The sequence below is a fragment of the Mesocricetus auratus genome, unplaced genomic scaffold (assembly GCF_017639785.1).
Source record: "Mesocricetus auratus isolate SY011 unplaced genomic scaffold, BCM_Maur_2.0 Super-Scaffold_100004, whole genome shotgun sequence".
In the NCBI taxonomy this organism is placed as follows: domain Eukaryota; kingdom Metazoa; phylum Chordata; class Mammalia; order Rodentia; family Cricetidae; genus Mesocricetus; species Mesocricetus auratus.
Genome location: NW_024429189.1, coordinates 111667532 through 111692955, shown reverse-complemented (window position 1 = coordinate 111692955; position 25424 = coordinate 111667532). Strand labels below are relative to the sequence as shown.

The 25424-nt window shown below is 42.9% G+C and overlaps 1 protein-coding gene across 2 annotated transcripts in view; it reads right to left on the bottom strand.

Annotated features, from left to right (window-relative positions):
• The window catches only part of Slc24a3 (solute carrier family 24 member 3), a 490244-nt gene that overhangs the window by 43624 nt on the left and 421196 nt on the right, over nt 1–25424 (bottom strand). For both annotated transcript variants that reach the window (XM_040746432.1, XM_040746431.1), the window contains 2 exons: nt 18661–18735; nt 6911–6936 (listed from right to left, as the gene is read on the bottom strand). In XM_040746432.1, the coding sequence (XP_040602366.1) occupies nt 6911–6936; nt 18661–18735 (101 nt within the window). The remainder of the gene's footprint in view (nt 1–6910; nt 6937–18660; nt 18736–25424) is intronic.

Below are 25424 nucleotides of genomic sequence, written 5' to 3'. Positions count from 1 at the left end.
AGCCCTATCATTCAGTTGGTGCTGGAGGCATCTGATGTCCATGGCCAGGATGACAAGGCAGATTAGTTACACACATACCTAGTCTATGCAAGTGTTTTATGTTGCATAGATTTTTTTCCTTCTCACCTGAAGGGAAGAGGAAGCTCTGCTATTTGCTTACCACAAAGAACTCTATGGAAAATGGCAGGCCCTTGAGCATACAAGTGCTTGCAGAAGTCTGCTGTGGTTTAATTACCCACTAGGATTACCCAGATCCAGATCTACTTACTAAGAGCAGACACACCAGAGGAACTGATCAGGGACTGGGTAGTGGTAGTGGTAGTGGTAGTGGTGGGGGCTGGGAGAGGGGTTGGATGCAGAGGGTTGTGGCCAGAAAGAGGCAGGGAGAAGAAAGACACAGAGATAAGGAGAGTCACGGAGAGAATCAGGTGGAGTCGAGGACAGCAAGACAGTAAGAAGATACTAGGAAGAGTAAGACTGAGTGAGAGTGAGCTGGGTGTGGGGGACAGTGGCTTGTGCCTACAATCCCTGAAAGTGTACTACCTTGTGAGTTCTAGGTCAGTTTGGGCTACGGAGGAGATGCTGCACCCAAAAACATAAAAATAGAAAGCCCAAACCAAGAAAAAAAGGGTAAGAGGTAACACAGTCAAGAGAAAGAAAGGCAAACAACTGAGCTAACAGGAGTGTCCATCCTCGCCTCTTAGGATTTTCATTTTCTTTATTTAGTAATGTCCAGCTAAAGCTCAGGAGACTTGGTTTTTGGACCCCTGTTTAGTGCAGGACTAAACTAGTTGAAGGAGCATGTTTGGTTTGGAGAGAAGGGGCCTGGAGATGTCTGGGGAGAAAGTTCCAGGTCCCTTAGTCTTTCTTTGATCCCAGAGAAATTGCATGATCTGTTATATAAAGAATATACTGGGAGGTGTGCTGTTACATTTATAAAATGGAAATGATGGGGAAATTCAGGCGGTTTTGCCTGGACAAGGGGTTAGGATACAGTAGGGTACAACAGAGATACCTGCTCACTCAGGCTTGGAAACCAGCCAGCTGTCCACCAGCAGAAGAATAGATAAAGAAGTTGTGGTGCACATGTATATATGCATATGTATATGCATATGTATGAAGATAATTAATCCATAAACATGAATATAATTGTATTGTTTGCAGGCAAATTGGATAAGACTAGAGGTCATATCGAGAAAAATAGCCATACTCAAAAAGATGAATATCATGTTTTTTCTCACATGTGGAATATAGATGAAAAATAAGACATAAAAGTAGAAGTGAAACTAACAGGAAGAGGGCAATGGAAAGCAAAATGGGGGGGCATACGGATTATAATGGGATGAATGTCATCAAAGTATATGATATACCTGTATGGGAAAGTAATAATGAAGCCCATTATTTTATACAACCAATACAGTCTAACTAAAGTGGCCATGAAAACCCCATGCCCATCCAGAGCTCTCTCATGCCTCCTTAAGAATGATTTTACTAGCATGGATTTACCCAAGCAGAAAGCACTTGGGGTGTGAGAGGTCTTTGGGCATCCCGACTGTCCTGGGTTCAGCCATAGGTCTTGGTTTCAAATCCAGGAAGGTGCCTGTAGTCTGACTCCCACTGCACTACTCCTTAGCAGGCATAGATGTGAAAGGAACTTCATGGTTAAGTCACTCTAAATAAAGGTTCATTTTAATAGATACAGTGTAAGATCCCTGGGAGAGGACCAAATTCAGTGACCAGTTCTTTATCGTCTTTCTCTTCCTTTTTCTCTCTTTATCATTTTGGTCATATTGTACCCTAGAGTGTCCTCAAATTCAAACCCTTTCTACCTCAACCTCCAGAGTGCTGGGATCACAGGTATGGGCCATGATGCACAGCTTAGAACCCAGTACTTTCTAAACGCTTTTACCTATTATCTTTCCCCTTCTTTGAGTTTTCCCTTAAAGCAAGCCCTTCTTAAGCTGGCTGTTGGCCATTTTTCAGGATTACCCAAGGATGGGAGGCCTGATTCTTGTCTACACTGCTGGTGTCCTTTGTGGGCTTGCCAAGGCCTTTCCCCGGCTAACACACTGGGCTGTTGAGGCTTCTGTGGCCTCCCACCATTTCCTTGGCTCCTTTGCTTAGCTGATCACCAGGAATCTTCATGGTTCTCTCTACATACACCTTTCCTTAATGCTGTGAGCATCCCCAAATGACCTCAGATAACACATCCACTGTTCACCAGCCAGTGAGACCCTGCAGGCCAGCACCGTCTCCAGCTCCATGTTGGTCCAGTTCCTTGCAGGCCTCCAGGTAGAGCAGGAGGTGTTCTTAGATCATTTCCTAGAGCTACTTCTGTCCTCCATAGTCACAACTTGCACTCACAGAAAGAAATCAGAACACCACTCTGGATATTTTAGTTTCTCCTCTAGTCTTCGGAATTGTGACAAACATTTCAGCTTCCTTCTGACACTGTGACCCTGGCTGACCTGCTATCAAGGATCCACAGGTCTTGTCCGGCAGGATGACCTAACAGATGGGTCTCTCATGTTTTCAGTTTTAAGTGTCTTTGGGAATACTATTTAATAGAAAGTTGTCCCCATTCCTTGCCTAGGAATAGAACTCTACTGTACTGAGGCAACAGATGACCTCAAGAAAGATAAATCCCACCTTCGGTTCATAGGATCAGTAGCGATTGCCCTGAAGTTGTAATTGCTAGTCCTGGTCTGGTCATCATATTACCAAAGATATATAAGACTGAAAGGTCTCAGAAAGGCACTAAAGCCTCTTATTCTTCCATTTTGTCTTTAATACAGATGTGATGGCTAGACTCTCAGGAATCATTTTAGGACTATTAGGGAAAGGGTTGTAGAAACATCCATGGTGCATCTGAGATACATGTTGGTTGGTTTGTTTTTTTTAAAAATAATCTTCTACTAAAAGACTCCCAACTGATTGCTGGCTCTCACTTCTTGGCTGAACATGAACATATGGCACAATGGGCTTTAGAAATGGTAAAGGAATCTCATTCAGGTACAGCAGGATACCTTGCTTTGTATATAGTTAGCCATGCTTGTCTGCAGGTTCTACATCTGTAATTCAACCAACTACAGGTTGAAAATATTTTTTAAAAATTTCTAGCTTTACTGAACATATACAGATAGATGCTTTTTAAAAAATCATCATTCCTGTCATGGTTACTTGTAGTATCAATTTGACACAATCTAGAATCACCTGGAAAGGATATCTAGGTTGGCCTCTGGGCATGCCTGTGAGGAAGATTATCTGAAGAGAAGAGATGCCTACTGTGGGTGGCATCATTCTCTGGACAGTAGATCCTGCACTGCATAAGAATGGAGAAAGTGAGCTTAACACTAGAATGCATTCATTCATTGCCCTCTGCTTCCAACTGCAGATGTAATGTGATCAATACTCTTAGGATTCTGAGCTATGACTTCCCTGCAAGCCTGTACTGGAACTGTAAGCTAAAATAAGCCCATTTCTCTCAAAAGTTACTTTTGTCAGGGTATTTTATCACAGCAATGGGAAATTAAACAAAGACAATTCCCTGAACAATCTAGTGTAACACTGTGCAATGCATGAGAACACTTCTACTCTGCTATTTAAACAGCATTTGCATTGCATTGGGTATTAGTAATCTGGAGGTGTCTTAAAGAAGAAGAAGGTGTGTAAATACCATGACACTTTACATATGGACTGGAACAATAGATTCTGGTATCCTCAGAAGTCCTGAAACCAATTCTTTACAAACCCTAGGAACTACTGCATTTGTATTTGGCAATATTCATTTCCTAAAGAGCACTCATTTCAAAATCAACACAGTTGCAATCGGTTTCCTTCTGAAGATGTGAAGTGAGTTAAGCACCTGTCCTTAACCTCTCTAGGAGCTGCTGGACTATCCTGTAGCAAGGGTGGAACTCAGCCTGTGAGGTGTCACCACCACCTGGCTGTGCTTTCACTGTACACTCTGAATAGTCTGATTTTAAAGACAAAGAGATCAGCTCCCGCCTACACCCATCAAGGACAATCAGTACTTGGTAGGTAGGAAGACAGGAGAAGCAAACAGCAAAAAGCATCTTCAAGTTCAATATATTTTGCATCCCTGAAATGAGGAATTAATATTCCTGGAAGCCCCAGAGAAGTAAAGGGTCAGTGGTGCAGATTTTAATTCTTGGCCTCACTCAATGAGAAATTCTTTCTGCCAGCCCATGCATGCAATAACAGTGATTATACAACAGGCCAGAACTCTGAGAATGATGGGACTCTGGGCCCTGGGAGCCCTTGTCTCAGATCTTTGGAAGCAAAGACACCCCCAAGGCTAGCATCAAGTCACATTTTCTTTGTAACTCATGCCCCTGTGGCCTTCCTGTCTCCACACTCCTGACTCCATGTACAGGACTGTTGTTGTTCAGATTGTAGGCACTTATGGCATGTTCCTTTGCAGAATCTAGAATCCCCTGTAACAGGATTTGGGCTTTATCATAGCATAAGTTTACCTAACATCACACACACACACACACACACACACACACACACACACACACACACACAGAGAGAGAGAGAGACAGATACAGATAGATAGATAGATAGATAGATAGATAGATAGATAGATAGATAGATAGAAGCCTTTTGTGGGGGTTTGACTAGGAATGGTGCTCCATAGACTCATATATTTGAATGCTTGGTCATTAGGGAGTGTTACTTCCTACTTGAGACTGAATAGGAGGTGTGGCCTTGTTGGAGTAGGTGTGGCCTTATTGGAGGAAGTGTGTCACAGGGTAGGGGGTATGTTCAAAATCCCAAGGGAAGCCCAGTGCCTCTCTGTTTTCTTCCCCCTGCCTTCAGGTCCAGATGTAGAACTCTCAGCTACCATGTTTACCTGCATGCCACCATGATTCCTGCCATGACAATAATGGACTAAACCTCTGAAACTATAAGCAAACCTCAATTAAATGCTTTCTCTTATAAGAGTTGCCTTAGTCATAGTGTTTCACCACAGCAATAGAACAGTGACTATGACATCTTTGAGATGAAGAGGAAACTAACTCCCTTTTCTAGCTCTAAGACATGTTAGGTATCTTAAGATTTCTGTGAAGATACCAACCAAAGCTGGTTTATCAGGGTGTCTGCATTCATCTCTCCCTTCCATGGGTCAATGCAATGCTGGGAGTGCACAAGTGAGAGCTCCCCACCCTGGGATAGCCATTTCCAGCAGTGACTCTGATGTGCTGCCCTCTAGCACAGCATTAGCAGACCTGGGGTGCTCCTAGCCTTTCCAACTCCCTTCAGGCTTTTGATCACGATGACTTAAAAAGACTATCTATCTATCTATCTATCTATCTATCTATCTACCTATCTATCTTCAGTATGGAGAGCATGGGTCTTTTCTAAAAAATACTATATATATATATGTATATATATACATATACTTTATTGTAGTCTGAATTTTTAATAATTGGGTTTCCAAACATTTTACAAGCTATATTTTTTAAAGGAACATACAGATAAGTCTTAAAGGAAGTCAACAACATGCCTCTACGTGCTGGCATAGCTACCTTATGACAGTTCTCATCACTGAGGTAGGTTGTTGTCACCCTCAAGTTCTGGAAACCGGAGAGCTATTCTCAGACAGAGGCACAGGCCCCAATGAAGGGTTAGAACAAAACTGAGAACATTTTGCTGAAAGCGAAGCCACAGGAATTCTCTGCCTTTTTTTCTAGTTCATTCCTAACTAAAGGTAATACTATGGAAGCTTCTAGCTACAGAGCCATTCCTATTTCTAAGAAGTTTTTCATTTTCTTCTACTTATATAGATCAAACATTTGGGGAAAGAACTATAACAAGAATGCATAGAACACCCGATTTATATTTCCATTTCAAACATATTGGATTTGCTCAGATCTCATTTCAAGAATGGGGGTTTAGACAGCTGGTCAAAATGCAAATATCCCTCCATATATTTAATTGAACAGCATCTTCTATCAAAATCACCACAGAGTCGGAGCCATGGGATTCCCTTTAGAGTCTCAGCAACATGTTAATGGGATAAGTGTCCATGATGTGTTTGAATCTTGACTTCTAAGATGTCACAGAGTTTTGGAATGTTCCCCCAATGGCCAGAGTATTAAAGAATTGATTCCCAGCTTGAAGCTTCTGGGAATTGGTGAAAACCTGAAGAGGTTTTTGGGTAATTAGGAGTGGGTCCCTGAAGGAAACAGTGGGACCCCCTCTTCTCCTTGCTTTCTGGCCATGGGGTGAATGGTTTTGTTTTTGCCAAAAATTTCCTTTTACCATTATGTGCCAGCAGAACATGGACTGAAACCTTTCAAATTGGTTGTAAAAATGAACTTTTTTTTCTTTATAAGTTGATCATCTATGTTACTTTGCTATAGTAAATGGAAAGCTGACTGACATGAATATAAAAAGATTAACCAAACCACAACCATGGTCCAGCTATGGCTGAATACAGAAGAGCACAGAAAATTGACAACATCTAACCTCTACAATAAAGTATCTAGTTATGAAGATATGAATTCCATCACCCCAGCCAAGGGAAAAGCTAGGAAAAAGGTAATTTGATGTCTTTGTTGAGGGGCGATGGGCAGACTCTAAGAAATTCTGGTTGTTCCAAGTTGTTGTTCCTTCCTTTTCTAAATTAGATTTATTTACTTATTTGTGTGTGTGTGTGTGTGTGTGTGTGTGCGCCAGGTGTGGAGGTCAGAGAACTTATGGGAGTCAGTTTTCTCCCTTCATCATGTGCTTTCCAGAGATTAAACCCAGGCAGCAAGTGCCTTTACCTGCTGAGCTATCTTGTTGCCCAATCCTTTTTTAAAACCTCAGCTCCAATCTACAATCATTTGGCTCTGCATCATCAAAAAGGGACAATTAGAAGGGACAAAAAGGTACTTACCAAGAAACTTTTTCATCATAAATGAACTGTGAAAACATAGAAAAGAAAGGTGGTTAGAGGTGTGCACACACATGCACATAAAGCTTCGGCGCTCGCTGATGGCACGGTAGCATTCATGGTTGGGCTGGAATGTCAGGCATCCGTGGGCAAGCTCTTTCTGTAGTCTTTGGCTACTCATAGTGAAAGAATAAGTTGTGTGAAGATTGGGGTGGATATGGGTGAGAAGGAGAAGCAAGGCCACTCTTCAGTGTCTGTCCTCAAAATGGGGGGACTGAGAGAGATGACTCTACTTTGGAAAACAAGACAGGACACATCATAGAATTTAGGTCTACAAGGGGACATAGGAACTTGGCAGGTACTTTAAATGTTGATCCTTTAGGTGACACCAGTGAAATTTCTGCACATCTCAGATTCAATGTAAGCACTTGACATTTCCCATACTCAACATTGTCCTTTTAACTGCCTCCTTTTGTTCCCAGGGGAGAGGTTTTATCATAACCAGAAATGGGGGGATCAGCACTCCTCAGCATCTCACACAGAAAGTGATCTTAAGACAAGTGAATACAATGGTATCAAACTGTTTGCAGATCCTGGGCACAGTTGGTTGCCCATGTCCTGTGGAAACCAGAAATAGTTTCTGGGGTTAGTGACCTATTGTCAAACTGATTCCAGGACTCAGGCCAGGCTCTGATTTTGGACCTTTTTTCATGACACACTTTTCTGCCCACATAGGTTTCATAGGACCACAAAGGGTGTACCTGTTCAGGAGGCAGAAAGCCACAGAAATGTTTTCACAGCTTCTCTAAGCATGGTGATCTTTGAGAAATACTTCCCATAGAGGCAGAGACCTATGGATCCACTAAGACAGAGGCTGAGGGGCAACCTAGGTATCCAGGCCAGATGGTGAATGTAGCTAATGGTGTGGGCATTGCTTTGGTCCCCGTGATTCTAATAATCTCCAGTCATGCTGAGACACAAAAGTCACCTCAAAGACAGCCCACATGCCTCACAAGAATCTCTTCTTTCATCTTAAAGGTCTAAGAAGAAGGGCCAGGAGATATGAGCCATGCTTACTTATAACTGGTGTTTTTTAACAAGCTTGTAAAAAAGAAAAGAATGTTGCTTCACTGTGTTGCTGCTCTGTATCTGCCATTAAGTTCAACAAGCTGACATCTGGATGAAAATGCCAAGCCAGAATGGGGAAAAGGATTTGAGGAATCAAGGAAGCAATCCTATGATGCAGGCTGGATGGTATGGAATCCACCCCCTGGAAAGATTCACGGTTGTTTTACATAATCACTAGCATTAACAAATTGTTATCATGAAATAATGGAACAGAACCAATTATTTAAGATGGAAAAAATTTATTAACGACTTAATTCAATATTAGTCTTAGCAATGGGGAAGGAACAATTACTTCATAGTGACTCAAGAGAATATGAGACTCTAGGAGAGTTTATTAAACCAGGACAATTTAATTCTCTTCCATCAGAGAAGGCAGGCAATGCCATACATGAATGCTACTTTTAGGGAGCCTGCTTTCTGTAGGGGATTTTCCATAGATGGAGGCATAGATCCTACAAAAGGACTCACTGGGAGTTGACTAGTCTTGCTACAGAGGCACAGGCATCCTTTGTGTACCTTCTAGAAACAGCTGTGGGCTGGCACGCCTTATTGATTATTAAATAATAATGCACTTAATTGTACAAAGATTCTCACTATGGCTTGAATGTGAAACTTCCCACAGATGCAGACTCTTGAACACTTGGTCCCCAGCTGGAGATCTGAGGGTACAGAGCCTTTGGCATGGTGGCCTAGCATGCAGATGTGAGTCACTAGCCTTGCAGGTAATGTCTGCTTGCATCTGCTTCTGGCCCAAGCTTTCTGTTTCTTGATCCATCAGGTGTGAGAAGCCCCTTGAGACTCCTGTGCCTCCCCTGCCATGCTGGCCTGCACCCCCTCTCAAACTGTGAGCTAACCATAATCTTCTCCTTTAAGTTGTTTCTGCCATGCATTTTATCATAGTGAAAAGTGACTAATATGGTCCCAAATTGGGTGGGGGGTAGAGTTTACAGGGAGCCTAAAAGATCCAAGAAACAGTGGGCAAACCATGGTGAGATCAGGTAAGTTACTAGCCAGAGGCTGAGCAGCTGAGCCTACAGGACTGCTGTGGTGGTGTGTGATGTGTGGAGGTTGGGAGCCAGACACAGAAAGAGAAACGGATGTCATCTTCCCACAAGCTCTAACACACACTAGTGATCTGGAAACATTCAAAATACCCAGCAGTTTTCCTTTTGTGTGGCCCAGGGACACTCCGTTCCTCAGGGGTAACAACTGCTGCCTCTTCTGCCGACCATAAGGCCTCCGACAAAGCCAGGGGGCTCAGCAGAAACATGGTGCAGTTTATCCTTGTACCTTAAGAGGAGTGTGTAAAGCAAAGAGAAGATGCATCAGTGGAGGTGCTTGTGGGAGGCAGTGTGGCCTGGCCATCCCTTCCTGGAAGACTGGGGATGAAGAAATCAACATAGAGCTGACTGCTCTTTCAGGAAGGACCTCGGGCCATCCCGACGGAGGCCTAGGATCATTTTGTGTGGAAAGTTAAAATGACAGACAGGGGTCTTCTAATGGGTGTGGGGAACAGGTTTGTTATTGATTATAGATGTTATTTAATTCCATTCTATTGACAGAAGTAATGCAAATACCTTTGATTCTGTGCTCAGGCTGTAAGAGGGAAGGAACATCCCTCACCCCCATAGGAACAGTCCAAACTGTAGGAAATGAAAATCATTCGCATGCTTAAGAAATGCCAATTTAGTTCCACGTTGCTATCACTAGGTGGTGCTCACACCCTAGCCTTCCACCCAGGTTTAGGCTGAGAAGTTAAAATGAAGTGGTTCAAGCCCATTTTCAAAGCTCTGGTGAACCCTAGCGAAGGAGCAGAAGTACCTCAAGGCAGGCATCCCACTGAAGCGCCTACAGCCAGCCTATAGCTACATGTGGCAAGCGGCAGTAGTTCCTGCTCGATGTTCACTGGAGGAGGGATGTCAGTCACCTATGCCAACACTGAATCTTCTTGTGAGTTGCAACCAAGCAATCTCCTTCTGTGGCATTGGGAAGTACCTCAACCTTTTCCCAATAGAAAGCAAGCCTTGGATACTCTCTGGTGTATGTGTCTGAGGCCAGGAACTGAGATAACTCACAGTGCTGAAAGCCACTGGTGCAGAGAACTGGGCCTCAGATTTGCTGAGCAAGCGCTACCCTGGGGCCCTGGTCTCTGACTTACATGTGGCTCATTCAAAGTCTTTCCCTTAGGTTTCCACATATTCTGCAGCAGGGCTAAATGTGAACAAACAGAAATGAATTTGACAAAAACACTCATTTCCTCTAGGCTTCAGAGAAGTGGTTTGGTACCATGGAAACAGGCTTGTCAATCCTGGTGCCTGCTCTAGAATTCTTCCCTAAAAGTCAGGCTGGTTTCAGGCAGGTGGATCCCCCAATGCCAGAGCATCCCAGGGAACTGGCAAGGGAGTGGTTTCCTCAAGATGAAAAATAGCAAAGACAAATCGGGAGTGGCTTAGGTGTAACCAAGAGAAGAGAGAGAATTGCCTCACCAACTAGTCCCAGTGTTTGAATCCTATAAGCTATAACCACACGACGGGAATGGCTGCATTGCTGCGATTTCATAATCTATATTATAATCATCGTCACTGGGAGAATTTTAAGCAGTGAAAATGACAGGGGAAATCAAGAGCATCATTTTATTTCAAGAGGCTGAAGCTTGAAAAATCTTCCTTTCCTAACTATCAATCGAGCTAGCCTCCCCCATAGACCCTTCTCATTCAACAGCACAAGACCCTCCTGCCCCCCCCACCCACCCCAGCTGTAGTTAGAGCACCCCACTCCTTCTAGGAGCAGGCAGTGCAAGTGGCTTAGCTGAGGGGAGGAAGCAGTGGGGAATACTAAAAAGCTGTTCCCCACTATGATTATGCTTTAAGGATAATGGAACATGGAGGAAGATAACTGGAATGACATTGGGGGCTGCAGGAAGGAAGACAAGAAATTCAGAGTTTGAAAAGTACTGATCATCTCATATGAACTTGTAAGAACCTGCTCCCAGGAAGAAGAGGGATTGGGAGATACGTGAAGTAGAAAGGAGACAAGGGTTGTTAAAATAAAGGACTGGTATCTGGGCAGCACAAAAACAAAAGCAAGTGCAAACTAAAAATGCAAACTCATTTTCTGCTGTGGAATAATCCTTTTGTACACCGTGTGAATATGTGTTGCTATGATTGGATTAATAAACAAGCTGACTGGCCAGTAGCTGAACAGGATAAAGTTAGGTGGGAAAGCTAAACTGAGAATGATGGGGTGAGGTAGGGTGGAGTCAGAGGAGTTGCCAGCTACATGAAGAATGAGTCAAGACACACAAAATGAGATAGAGGTAAAAGCCACGAGCCTTGGGACAGCATGTAGATGAATAGAAATGACTTAAGTTAAAGAACTAGTTAGTAACAAGCCTGAGCTATTGCTGAGCATTTGCAATTAATATAAGCCTCTGTATGGTGATTTGGAAGTGGCTCCTGGGACGGGGGAAATTCTGCCTACAATTTTCCTTGTAATAGCTGAGTGGCTCCTTATTAGCAAGATACCTTCTGCAGAACAGCAGGCATATGGCCCTAGCTGTTGAGTGAGCAAAAGATGACCCAGCCTCCCAGTATTCCCACAGCACACTTCCTTCTGCACACTTATCACAGGGATTGCAAAATCAGTTAACTTCTGTGTGACCAATTTATTTCAGGACTTTAAATATCTGTCATAATCATTGCCCTGGGAAGCTTCCAGCTATCATCATTATTTCCTCTTGGCCAGAAGGAGAGTTAAAATGAAATGGCATTACAGTTGGTTAGGGAATCAAGAGAGAATCAGTTAATGTCCAGTGAAGAATGGGATTAAGAGGAAGAGGGGACTGGCTGGAGACAAGGCCACCTGGAAGGTAAGGGATAATGCTCACCGTGCCTGTCAAGATTGTTTTTCTACCACAGGAGAAACAGGACAAAACTATTTCTAGAGTATTTAAGATTATCTGCAGTGATGGATAGCTTAGTTGCCAACATGACACATCTGGGAACCACTTGGGAAGAGTCCTGATGAAGGATTGTCTACATTGGGTATTCTTGTGTGCATGTCTGTGGGGATCATCTTAAGTTAACTGCTGTGGGAAGGACCAGTCCAGTGTGAGCAGTAACGTTCCCTCGGCAAGGAGTTTTGAATTGTGTCAGGGTAGAGTAATTGAGCTGAGTACAAGTAAGTGATTATATGTGTGTCCTTTCTCTCTGGCTATGGATATGATGTGACTTGTAGTTTGAAGCTCCTACTGTGACTTTCCCAAACGACAGACTATAACCTGGAAGTGTAAATCAAATATACCCTTTTCCCCCCTATATTGCCTTTTTGTCAGTTTTTTAAAAATCACAACAATAGAAATGAAACTAAACAGTTACCTTCATGAGTTCTAGGGTGTGTAAGGTAAAACTGATTTTTTTTCTAATATCATACTTTCAGAATAAGGAACATTCAGACTCTCAGAGGCAGATTTATTGGAAGGAAAACCTGGATTCTATATAGCTGTACTGTATAGCTGGAGTTACACTGGCATGGTAAAGCTGAGTCAACTTAGACACCTGCTGTGTAAGCCTGAGAGACATGGATGACTGTAAGGATGTTCATATTTTCTCCAGGACAGTTAGCTTGCTAGGCCTGAGCTATCCGATGGTAGTTACCTATCTTCTATGGTTGTATAATGCAACTTAACAAAAATAAAATTCAGTTGTTTGTTCCTCAGCAACTGCACATGTCCACGTAGCTCCCACAGTTACTGTATGAGACAATGATAAGGGACAGAAAGCTCTGAGTTCAACCAGGAAAGTTCATGTCATCTAGGGGCTTGGTGCTTGGGTTGGTACTATTGGAAGGCTAGTGAAATCTTTGTGGAGAGGAGCCAAATGGAAGGTCTTTAGGCCACTGGGGCATGTCCTTGAAGGTGACAGTGGGATCTCTGTCTTCTGTTTTCTTTCTTGTTGTTCTGGCTTGTGAGATTGTCACTTTGTTCCACTACATACACCTGCCATAATTCAAGCAGCAGGGTTTCTTGAATTTGAACTTGGGCTTCCGGGTCCATGAGCTAAACAAACCTTTCTATTTATAAATGCCTCAAGTATTTTGTCATGGCAACTACAAGGTGACTGGTGCAGAGTTACTGCCTGTCTCTGGCAAATGTCAGCTTAGCTGTTTCTTCACTCCTGTGCTTTACCCAGGGGCTCTGCAAAGTGCTTCCCCAGTGGAAATGGAGGCATTAACTTGAACTAGCTTCTGCACTGGGCCTGCACCCAGAGTGGCCTGAGGACTGTGCCAACCAGGATCAGAGGCTTCTCTGCTCTATCATCTGCAGATAGACAGCATTTTGAATTGGATTTTTGTACTAGCCTAAGTTATGGGGAAGCCAGTTCATAGAGCTTTCCATCTCCCACGAAGGTTCTCTCCTCTTCATACTCCCAGTCTCTGGCTACAACTGAGATGAAGTACAAAAATAAAGTAGTTCCTTTTGGGCAGCTGCTAGACTGATGATGTGATGGATCATTTGCATTTATGTAAATTTCATGATTATGTAAATCACAGCAACATTTCAATGCAAGAAACTTGACAGGCTGGCTGGAATTTGGAAAAAGGGCAGGACCAAGAGGCCTGCTATGCCCATGAACCAAGTGCTCCCGGGTGTGGAGGAGAGGCAGGGCAGGCCTGCCCTGATCTGTGGACATTGTGTGAGCAGACACACAATGGGGAGCCCTGCAAAGAATGCAGAATAGTCTTAGAATTTAATAGTGGCATTGCTCTTGCTTCCAGGCATTGTCTAGTTTTTTCATGGCCAGAGATTTCAATACAGAGGGAACAAGTGGCTAAAGGGAGGCACTCTTTCCAAGGAGAGGCCAATGGGAAGAAAGTACTGTGTTTTTGAAAGAATGATTGCTTTAGACAATGATACGTCATCATTATAGACTAATCATAAAATAACAGAGGAAATTTAGATGGAGCCTATGTAGCAAAGTGAACTGACTTTGGGTCTATTAATTAACTGTCTTTTGTTTGAGGCATTGCGTGTGGAATATATATGCCTGTCTCATTCCCGTGTTTCTGCTTTCTGCCCCATCTGTGCCCCCCCTTAACTGGTATGTCTCAACAGTCTTAGATTCCAAGCAATAATGAAGCTATTAGCATTTTCCTGGCTGGACTCCTTGCCCTCTGTCCTTTAGCAGCAGGATCCCTGGAGAACTTGTTTTGGCTATCTTTGGATCTCTAGGCCCCCTGGTTTGTCCTTGGGGCTCTCTGTGTGACTTAAGGGCGTCTTGATGAGAAGATATATGGGAATGGCATCTGGTCCCACTTAATCCAGAACTGCCCTGTGAGTGAACGGGTTCTCCTTGTACAATCTCAGGGGATCAGCGGAACATTTCAGAACTTAAAAAATTAATAGTTAAATTGTTTGGGAAGCTTGGTGATTATTTTGTGGGTTGGGGAAACGGCTTTTGAACAGAGGCATTTCACATGGCCATGGCACAATCCTGTTGGAACCTAGGTTTTACCTAAAGAAAATTGGATGAAAATGTTTTTGTTACTATATCTGTGGTCGCAAAATAGAGAAATTAAAAAAAAGCATTGACAAAAAGTTACAGAGAGTTTGTAAGTTTTAGTCTAAGGCTGGGGTGGGAAAATAGATGTGGAGATGTTGTGAAAGCTACTTTGCTAAGCACTGCCCTTCTGGACTAAGGATGTATTTTATTCTTCATACAGTCTCATGGGAAAATGATCCCAGATGGTAGGATTAGGGAGATGCTCAGTAGTAAAGTACTTGCTGTTCAAGCAGAAGGGCCTGGGTTTAGAGTCTCAGTAACCAAGTTAAAGCTTGGGAGCACATGTTTTGGGGGTGGAGACCAGTAGATCTCAAGCTCCCTGACCAGCTAGTCTAGTCAAAACAGGAAGCTCCTTGTCCAGAGAGACCCTGGCCCAAGTGATTCAGGGAGACAGCCCAACATCAGACTTTTGCTTTCCCAGGGGTGAGATGACAAACACAGATACACTCACATGAACAAGAGCACCCACATACACACACAGATACAGATAGATGAGAGACAGACAGATAGATACTATGACAATATGGTCCATGCTTACTAACAGAAGTCAGAATTACAAGCTTAGCCTGATCAGACTAACATGATCTTGTTTCTCCAGAATTCCAATGTTGACTTTGGAAATGGTCACAGATATGCCAAAGATCAATATCCCGGAGGATTCCCTTCCACAGTCAGAAGTTATGCTTTTGAAAGTGCAGCGCCTGTGGTGAAAGATGATGCAGGTTGCAATGTGGTTTCCCAGGTTCTGCTGCAAAACCCAAAGAGTGGAAATCTCTGGTATCCACATTTCAGATAAGACTGTCAATTGTTCTGGATGTTCAAGAAAGCTGGAGGAACCCTGCTTAACGTACAATGAAGCAACAACCAGCTTTGAAGACTTCCATCTTATCTGTTCCACTTCTTAACAATAGATAAACGAAGTTTCCATCAAAACCCTAGCTTTGACAACCTATCTGTAAAGACACAGCCCAAGTCTGCAACAGATGGCAAGGAATCATTTGATGCAGCAGTCGGTTGCTTGCTGAAGGAAACACAGGGCAGCCCCAGCAGCCAGCATGTTCAGCTGTCTTAGCTCTGTGATTTATGTACCATGGCCCCAGGGCAGATGGTTGCTTGGCCCGAAGAACTACGTTCAGGAGGGTGTGTCATCTGCGACCCAGAGAAGCCAAACCTCTTTACTTCTTCACACACCATTAGCAGCAACTACATCTGATTTACCTCGGACAGGTCCAGATAAATTGGACTGAAGACACGTTCTTCCACACATTGTCCAGGAGGCATCTATGCCGAAAGCCAACACTCACAAGACTGCCCTTGGGGGCAGATAAGGCTGAGTTTGTGCTATGGGAGACCTTGACTGTCTCCTTTACATGTCACTGCCTTGTGTTTGTAAGCCTCGTCATCTCCCCGAACTTTATCATTGTGAACAGTTGCATTCGTCAGCATCCTCTACTCACACGTGTCACTTGAAAAAAAAGTAATTTCCAGAAAGCCTGAGGAAATACCCATGGTGGTTGGAAAGAAAATGGCTCCCCAAAGGGAGTGGCACTATTAGGAAGTATGGCTTTGTTGAAGTAGGTGTGGGCTTGTTGGAGGAAGTGTGTCACTGTAGGGGGTAGGCTTTGAGGTCTCCCATGTTTAAGCTACACTCAGTGTGGCACACAGTTGCTTCCTGTTGCCTATGCTACAGGATGTAGAACTCTCAGATCCTTCTCCAGCACCACACCTGCCTGTGTACCACCCACCATGAAAATAGTAGACTAAACCTCTGGACTGTAAGCCACCCCAATTCAGTGTTTCCCTTTATAAGAGTTGCTGTGGAGTAATAGAAACCCTAACTAAGACAATACCCTAAAAAGGCAGGATGATGGAGTGTTCAGGAACAATGTGTGTTCGTTCCTTGCAGGACAAAGCTCACCAGAAAACATGATTGGAAAGTCTGGATTGAAACTAAAAAGAATCTTCTCAGTTTGAAGTGACTAATCCTTTCTTTATCGGTCATGGTGGGGAATAAGCATAGAGTTCATGTATGTCCTAAATTCTCCTGCCATGACTTCCAATGATGGGCATACCACACTGGTCTTGAGGTAGGTCTTGATCCTTCCAGAGATGCCTGCTTAGGCCCTAGAGCTCAGAGAACATACTTTATTTAGAACACACGTTACTTAGTTTCCAGGACAAACCTTGTGATAGTTTTCAACCTCAAACAATCCACAGGAAAGTACTCTGTAAAGCAGGTCATATAGTCCTGATGCAGAGATAAGAAAAGAGTAACCCAGAGAGAGTGATTTCTCTAAGATCAATGATGCTAGTAAGAAGGTGTGATGATAGGCACAGTTTTCTACACACTTAGAATCAATATATATACATGCAGCATGAATGTCATACATGTACATCAGATTAATTATGAAGTGTTGGCTCATATCTGCCACAATATGCCATCTATAAAGCTGATAGTATAATTCCGGACCAAGCCTAAAGACATAATCAAGGAGCCACTGGTTTAACTCCCTCTTTGAGTTGGGGGGGGTCCAAGAGCACCAGCGTCCAAGGGCACAGAAAGATAAATGACTCTACTTAAGCAGTGAGAACAAATTACTGTCGTATACCATGTTCCACTGAAGTGCTGCAGGGACTGGGTGATGCATACTCTCTTTGATTAGAGTAGTCTTTTTAAATTCAATTGATACAAATGCGCTGTCTGGACAGACTACAGATTATGGCTGAATCTGAAATATCCCACAAGTTTTGATTGTTTGTTCTCTAGCTGGTTTGGGAAGTGAGGTCCAGTTGGAAGAAATATGACATAAGAGGCAGGCCTTGGAGGGGGGTAGCTTGGTCACTTGTTTCTGTTTCACTCTCTGCATCAGAGTCCATCATGATGCTGACAGCCTCTACCACATGCTTCTGCCACCATGGTCTTAACTATTCCACCATTCTTCCTAAATGTTATGACCTGAAACCTTCTGAAACTTTGAGCCCAAACAAATCTTTTATCTTCTAAGTTGTATCTGGCAGGTATTGTGACAATGAAACAAAGTAACCAATATACAGAGACACTCAGAAATAATGTACCACTGAGAACTGGGCCTTCCTTAGCCAGTCAAGTTGACACATAGAATTAACTGTCACATGAGACTGGCATTAGGAGCCAGCTCTCCCAGTTCTTATTTGTTTCCTTTATTTTGTAATGATCTACTTCCACGTGGTTCTGCTTGCCAAGTTAAGGAGTTTGGTAACCCTGGTCACTTAAACAAGGGAAGAATGCTCATGGGTTTTCTTGGTGGAGACTTGGGAGGCTCTGAGGATTTACTGGGGATAGAGAAGGGAGGGTAGTAGGTGACAGAAGTGCTTCTCTGTTGTAATCTGACCCACCAAGAACTGTAGCATGGCTGACATACCCATTCAGGCTAAGACTATATCCCTAAGTGAAGTAGGCACATCCTGGGAACATTCTTATGAAACGGAATCTACAGGACAATTATGTCTAACAGGTATAGGGGAGTTGGAGAAAAGAGAAACTTAATGTAATTTCCAGGTTGGGTAGTCAGGAGAGAAATGGGGGTATAAATATAGGAGGAGAGTCCAGTTTTATTAGACATATCAAGAGTTAGTAGACACATGCCAAGGTTGTGACATGCAGCTGTCTAATGCAGGATTATTTACCTGCAATGGACCTCAGGGAGATCTACTTCTGAGAGCACCAGGATGGGGTGTAGTTGTGGAAGGCATGCTGGGTGAGAGAAGAAGAGGAGAAGAATTCTGGGCCACTGGAGGGAAGTCAGGGACCATGAGGTCTGCAAGAAGGGACTGTCAAGAGGGTTATAGAATAGCTGCCCAGCTCTTAGATCCAGATGACCTAAGACCACTGTTCTGATTAGCCAGTGAACAAGCAGGGGTCTGGGTAACCAAAGTAACTTGAAGAAAGGAAAACTTATCCATACAGAGACACAAGCTTGCTTATTAGTCACTATGTCCTTGAGAGAAATTCCACACTGACAAGCCTTACACTGTTGTTGGGAAGTATAGTGGCTAGACTGAGTTAAGATGCCAAAAGCAACTTACCACAATGAGTGCGACCACAGACAGCGTGTAGTAGATGGAATCCCTCAGCAGGCACCAGGAGGAAAGAGCCACGACCTAAAGGAAGGGGGAAACAAACAGGAAACAGGCTGTCAGGCTATCCAAACAAGACAGGGTGACTCTTGCCAGCACTTGTCCTCCTGGAGAACCCAGATAGAAGAGAGAAAGAAGAGGTGTGTTTTCCCTTTCTGCTTCAGTAGAGTCATCTGTATTCTTGGCCAGCAGTAAACCAAGGACATAGACTCAAATGTGTTTGCTGCCTGGACCTGATCAATCTGCCCATCAATGGGGACTTATGGAGAGGCTTTAGGGCTGTTAGTCTGGATCTTCTCCTAAGATGCAGCAGGTGGGCTGACAGGAGTGACTAGTGACAAAAACCTGGAGGTGTCAAGGGACTTGTTCTCTTGTGACTGTGGTCTGACCTCTAAGGAGAGAAGGAACGCTGCTGTGTCCAGCTGCTGAGCTGGGTTCCAGAACTGTATAGCTAAGGTCAAGCTGGGGCTTTGGGGCAAAAGTGTTAACTGAGGGAGTCTTACAGCTCCAGGCACACGTTGTTTAGCGTCTTTTCTGTGAACAGAGGGACAAGTGTAAACTCATGCCCTCATCAGCACTGAATAAGGACCTGGACCGGGCAGCTGCTGCCCTGCAGAAGGCAGACAGCCCCTGTAGACCTTCAGGTTTTCTTGCCTCATTTCTATCACATGCCTAGATCTGTTAGCAAGTGACCAAACCTAATTAGAATTAAAAACTAAATGGATTTACCTAGGAAGTTGGAAAGAAGGTTACTTTAGAAGTTGGTCTATGCCACTTTAAAAAGATGTTGGCTTTACTGAGCCATGGCTGCAGAAGAAGGAGGAGTCTTGTTGAATGACAGTAGGAGGGACCAGGACTGGGCATCATGGGGAGGTGTGGGCAAGTCATTTTCCCCCTGTAAATCCTTCAAAGTCTCTTTTTAGGGGCTCCTTAGGTCTATGTTGGCAGACTTGAATAGAGGTATCTGGAAAAGACCATAGAACCATGTCAGCAGGCTGTTGGATTATTCTCTTTCCTTAACTCATGGCCACAGGACAGTTGTTTGGCTGCTTTTACCCTTGGACTAGTAGGTGAAAAAGGACACCACAAATTCCAGTACTCCCAGGTAGGCCAGTGACAGGCACATATTACACTAAGCACACATGGAAAAGGGATCCCAAAGGTAAGGTGGTTTCCCATACCTCTGCTGACCCTGACTTCTGGGTCAGGTACAAAGACCAGGCAAAAGAAAAGGTGAGAAGGCTTTTTAATATTTGGCTAACATGAAAGGCAGGCCAGCCTCTTTCCATTAGTACATTCTTATACATAGTATACAGACATGTAGATTTTTTTCATGGCTAATTTTTCCTCATTTAAGGTTGATTTAAGTTAATGATGACAGGGCTGTCCAGATGAGACCCACTCCATGGCAATTGCTGTACAAGGACTGCAGAACTTTCTTTACTGTTTCATCATTCTCTCTCCGATTGTGGATTCTGAGAAGCTGTGGTCATCACTCACCATGGATAGAATAGAATAAATTGAACTAAACTGCTCATTTGTCAGCAGGTTGCAAAAGGTCTTGGATATTTATTCAATTTATTATAATCAGGCGAATGAATTTACAACATGAGATAAATATCAGCTTTGAAAGCAAACCACTTGGGCTTTTAGATAGCAGACTGATCTCACACTCCTGCTGTTCCTCTTTCTTGTTATGCTGTGACCATATGACAAAACAAATATTCTTAAAACAAGTAAAAACCCACAAGAAAAAAAGGGATAAAAGAGATGATCCAACGAGTACAATTTTGGACTCCGGAAAGCATGGGAATAACTGACCATTTGCCTGCCTTTGTAGAAAATTCAGAAGCCAGGCAGCAGACGGGCCTTGAAATAGGACTATTTAAGAATATGACTGCTTAGGAATTTCATCCCCAGACTTCTCTCATTTTAACAGCCTGGCCACTGACCTTAACTTTAGAAAGGAAGAGCAATGGTGCCTGAGTAACAACACTTCTGAAAACAGATGTGTAGAGGGAGGATAACCAAGCACATAATCTATAAGCGACTTGCAGAAGTGAGGGACTTACACACTTACAGAGTCAAAAGGCCTTCAAGTGTGTGGCAAAACAAACAAGGACAAAAACCAAAACTATAATCTAAAATTATTCATTTAGGTTAATTATACAAGACACAGCCACAAAATTTCACATTGGTCAGCTAAGAACAGACCTTAAAACTGAGACAGAGACAGATTAAAGAGGGAGGGAGAGAAAAAGGAAAGGTAGAGGTAGGGAGGAAGAGAGAGACAGAGAGTATATAAATGATCAAAACAGATTACAATGGATTTCTCATCAAAGATTCTTAAAAACAGAAGGAAATAGGTAATATCTTCAAAATTAGAGAGGAGAAATTATTTTAACTGAAATTTTGTAACTGACTTATCAGTTAAAAGTGAGGAACGAATAAGTGCCAAAGTTTGGCTCCACTCAAAATTTTTCTCTCTTATGCTTCATTCCTTAACAGATATTGGAGGTACACTGCTTCAGAATAGAATTACATAGAGAACATGTTACAAAACATCATGAACTGAGCAACCAGACTCTGCAATAACAACTGAAGGACATTTCTAGAATGGTGGCAAAAGGAAATTATAGGAGGAAGATACAATATTATAAAATAAAACATTTTCAGCAGGTTTAGAGGGTGCCTTCTTATGACATACACCCATAATCCCAGCACTTGGGAGACTAAGGTTAGAGGACTGTGAGTTTGAGGCTAGCTCAAGCTATATAGCAGGACTCTATCTCTAAAAAATGCATACCTGAGCCAAACTGAAATAAATAAAAAGACAGTTATAAACTACCAGGAAGCATAAGTGTTACAGAAAGATTATGAATCATTACATATTAATGACCCAGTTAGAAAGAGTGGTTGCATAGTCATAATAAATTAAGCAGGCTGTTGTATAAAGAAACTTATGATACAAGTCTTTGAGGCTAATTTGGGGAGGGCTGGGGCTAACAGCTCCTCTTCCATGCTGTGAAGTCAATACAGAACGCTTGCAACTGAAAATCCAATAGCTGCCACCTCAGCATGTTATTTAGGGATTTCATAGCCGATACCAAGGGCAGACACATTAATGGGAAGTAGTGGAAAATTGGTACTGATGGGGCTGCAAGATGGCTGTTTTCTGTAAGAAATCATTAATAACTGGTTCCCTGCTTAAGCTCTGTGCATATATAACCTTAATAAAACAGGAGAGTGTAACACACATTATCCACTGAGATGTACTAACGCAGGAAATGAACGTCACACCAAGTCCAGATGTCAAAATTGAGCAGACTGTAATACATTTTCTCTCATTATGAACTGCCTTTAGCATCTGGACTGAGGACAAACTTCAGTCCCAGATTAAGATGTAACATGTTATAAAACCAATTTCCCGGCTACAGATGGGATGAACTTGGAATACGGTAAGAAGGCATCAAACCAGAGGATAATCTCTTTCTCCTCAAGAGGGAACTGGGGGGAAGACACACCCCCAAACCTTCCACAGCTCTGCTGGAGATGCAGTAAAGGCTCCATCAGGGATTGTTGTCCTTTCTGCCTAACTTTCTGATCCCACCATTCACTGATAATGCCCACATTTATTGACTCTGCAACCAAGGGGTGCAAAGGGTAATTTCATGTAATCTGCACAACATCCTAGTATGTTATGACTTGCCCTCTTTTACCCGTTATCAGAGCAAAATTGAAAGATTTGACCAAGGTTGTACCAGCAGAATTGGGGAAGAATTTGGATCCAAACCCAGGAACCTTGGGTTGTAAGTCCCTGTACCTGCATACTGTGCTATGCATCATGTCACAAGAGGCAAGGTTGTTAAAACAAAAACCAAAACCAAACCAGATATCCCTTGCCATTGTATTGCCTCCTCTTGGGAGGGAGTTTCCTTCCTCCATTACTTTAAGCTGTTAGGACAAGAGCACTAGAAATGTAGCAAAAGGCAAAGTAAAAGACAAGACAGTGTTGGCCACAGTTAAGTTTAGAAATGAAGTATTTTAAGGAGATGCAGGACAAGCAGTCAAAGCATGCAGACTGCAGGTATGGAGGCGGCTGTCCCAGGAGGGAGAGAGCTGGTTAAATGCATGCTGGCACTACTGGTCCATTTGTTCACGTCTCAAAAAGGAAATCCCTGCCATTGCTTAGTAATTGCAGAGTCCACACAGTTCCTTTTGTTTCTCAGTGGAAGATGGAGACCTGATCTACCTGACTCACAACCTGAACATATTTAGTGGAGATGGACACATCAGTATCCCTGAATCAAAAGGGTGCATCTGTCTGCAGGTGTCCCTCAACCCAGAGCAGGCTCACAAGCAGATAGCTTGACTTCTGTCACACAACAACCAACAGGAGGTGAGACAAGTCATCCTGGTGAAGTGACCAGAACAAGAGTCTTGGGAGGAAACTAGTAGTGAGTAATTCTGTCTTTGACCTCATTAATCAGTAGCACAGTTGGTGGGGCTTGCAAAACAGTCATTCAATGGCCAGCTCCTCTGCAATCCAGCAGCAGGCTCTGCCCCATTCCCAGGCTCTGCACCACCCCCATAGCTCTAGGAAACCCTTCCGGCTGGAATTTCATCTTGATATTTCCTTGCTATTTCTGGAGTGCATTTCACACATTCTCCACTGAATATGTAGCTTCGATTTCCTTCCTATAATTCCATTTCATTTAAGAGCGGTGTAAATGAGAAAAAGAAAACCACACTTCCCAAACAGAGGAAAACACATTCTTCTCTCCTTTGGGATTCTGGATTCTTAAAAGAGGTTAAAAGTAATTGTTTACAACAAAATTATGCCATCTGTATATGGATATATTATAACTCTCCACACAGCTATTCATATATAGGATATAAACAGAGTATCTTTGGAAATACAGAGTATATGTGCATATAATTCAATATAGTATGTATGGCCAGTTTTTCTTGATGACAAATATGGCACGTCAGACACATTTTAAAAAGTCAAATCCTTTTATTTTGTTAGTGCTTTTCTTTCTTAGTAAAACTATCAAGGAAGACAAAACACGATAATAATTGTACAACATGAAGTTGCTATTGTCTCAGAGAAATGCTATTTCACACAAACTTCACAGAACAAAAATTAAGAAGACCATAAGATGGGTTTAGTTCCAAGCGTTTGAGCTGACACAATTTCCACAGCCAATTCCCATCTTGGGAAACACAGTCACACAGTCTAGAGCTAACAGGGCTCTGGGATCCCCTGAAGGAAGCAGTGTGAAGACACTGAACAGAAGAGAGATTAGTGTGGGCTTTTCCTCTACCAGAAAGTCTTGGTGCTACCAAACGTCCTCTCTTCAGATTTGTTGCAGAATATTTCTATACTGGGGAAACCACTGGAATTTAAATGGTTTTACTCCTTTTAGAAGCTTTCTATGCCATGATTTTTCAAAATGCATGAGCTCCTGAATATTTTTTCTTGTCTTTTTATTTGTGTGTGTGTCTTCCTCTGTCACTAGTCCCCTTACTTTTTGAGACAGTATCTCTCACTGAAACTGAAGTTTACTGAGAGGCTAGACTGACTAGCAGGGGCCCCTAGTACCCTCCCATCTCTTCCTCCAAGAGCTGGTATTATGCGTGTATGCTGCCTATCTGTTTACAACACTAAGCAATTTCTCCAGCCAATGAACTTTGGCTTGTTTATTAATCTTCACAATGGGAACGTAAAGTAAATTCATATTTATTTTTGTCTAAGAAAACTCATTTTGAGCTCTAGTTTTACACAAGAAAAACAACTGACAGTCAACAAGCTGCTGCCTAAGATATATTTATATAAAGAGGCCACCTCAGGACAGTGGGCACAGAGGACAATCTTCTTAAGGCTTTCCATCAATCGTGCTGGATGATGAATGTGGCTGCTCATAATGACCTGGGCTTCCTAGGGGTTACGAAGGGCCTTCTCCATCTCTTACAGCATTAACATTATGTGCAGTAGTTTTGGTGATAAATGTAAGCCACTGCCTGCTATTTCAGAGTTTACCCACACTCCAGAATGCCACAGTTTGCTCTGCTGCAGCAAAGAAGGTAATGCTACTCTATAGGGCTATGTGCTGCTGTGCTCCAGGGACCCTTTGCCCATTCAAGGACCAAGTGTTGGTACATCTGCATTCACAACACTGATGTACCAGCACTTATCTCAGTGTTTGGTAGTACTAGTTACTTGATACAAGTTTCTTGAATAAAAGTAGCATGTTTAGGGCACTTTCATTAACCCACATGTGCTAAATGGATGAAACAGAAATGCAAGTATTGTGTGTGTCAGGGAGGTGACTCTGGGAAACATTTTTGGGAGGTTAGGGAAGTGAGGCAGACAGCAGAAAGAAGACAAAAGCGGTTAAGGTAGTGGACAAGTGAGGCTCAGTTCCAGTGAGAGGTAGGCTGAGAAAGAGCAGCTGGGTTATTTAGGCAATTGTCAGTCACACAAGTGTTAACTTTCCTGATACATTTTAACCCAGAAGGGCAGAAAATACAGGTTTCAGCGGCAAGAAAAAACCCTGGGGAAAAGAAATGAAGCTCTACAGTTGGAAATCAGGCCAGGAGAAATGAACTGGTAAAGGTAAGACGTCATGGGTTGAGCACTGGCTATGTCTCCTCTAACTGAAAATGTGAATTTATATAAGAATTCAATGAACACACACACACACACACAC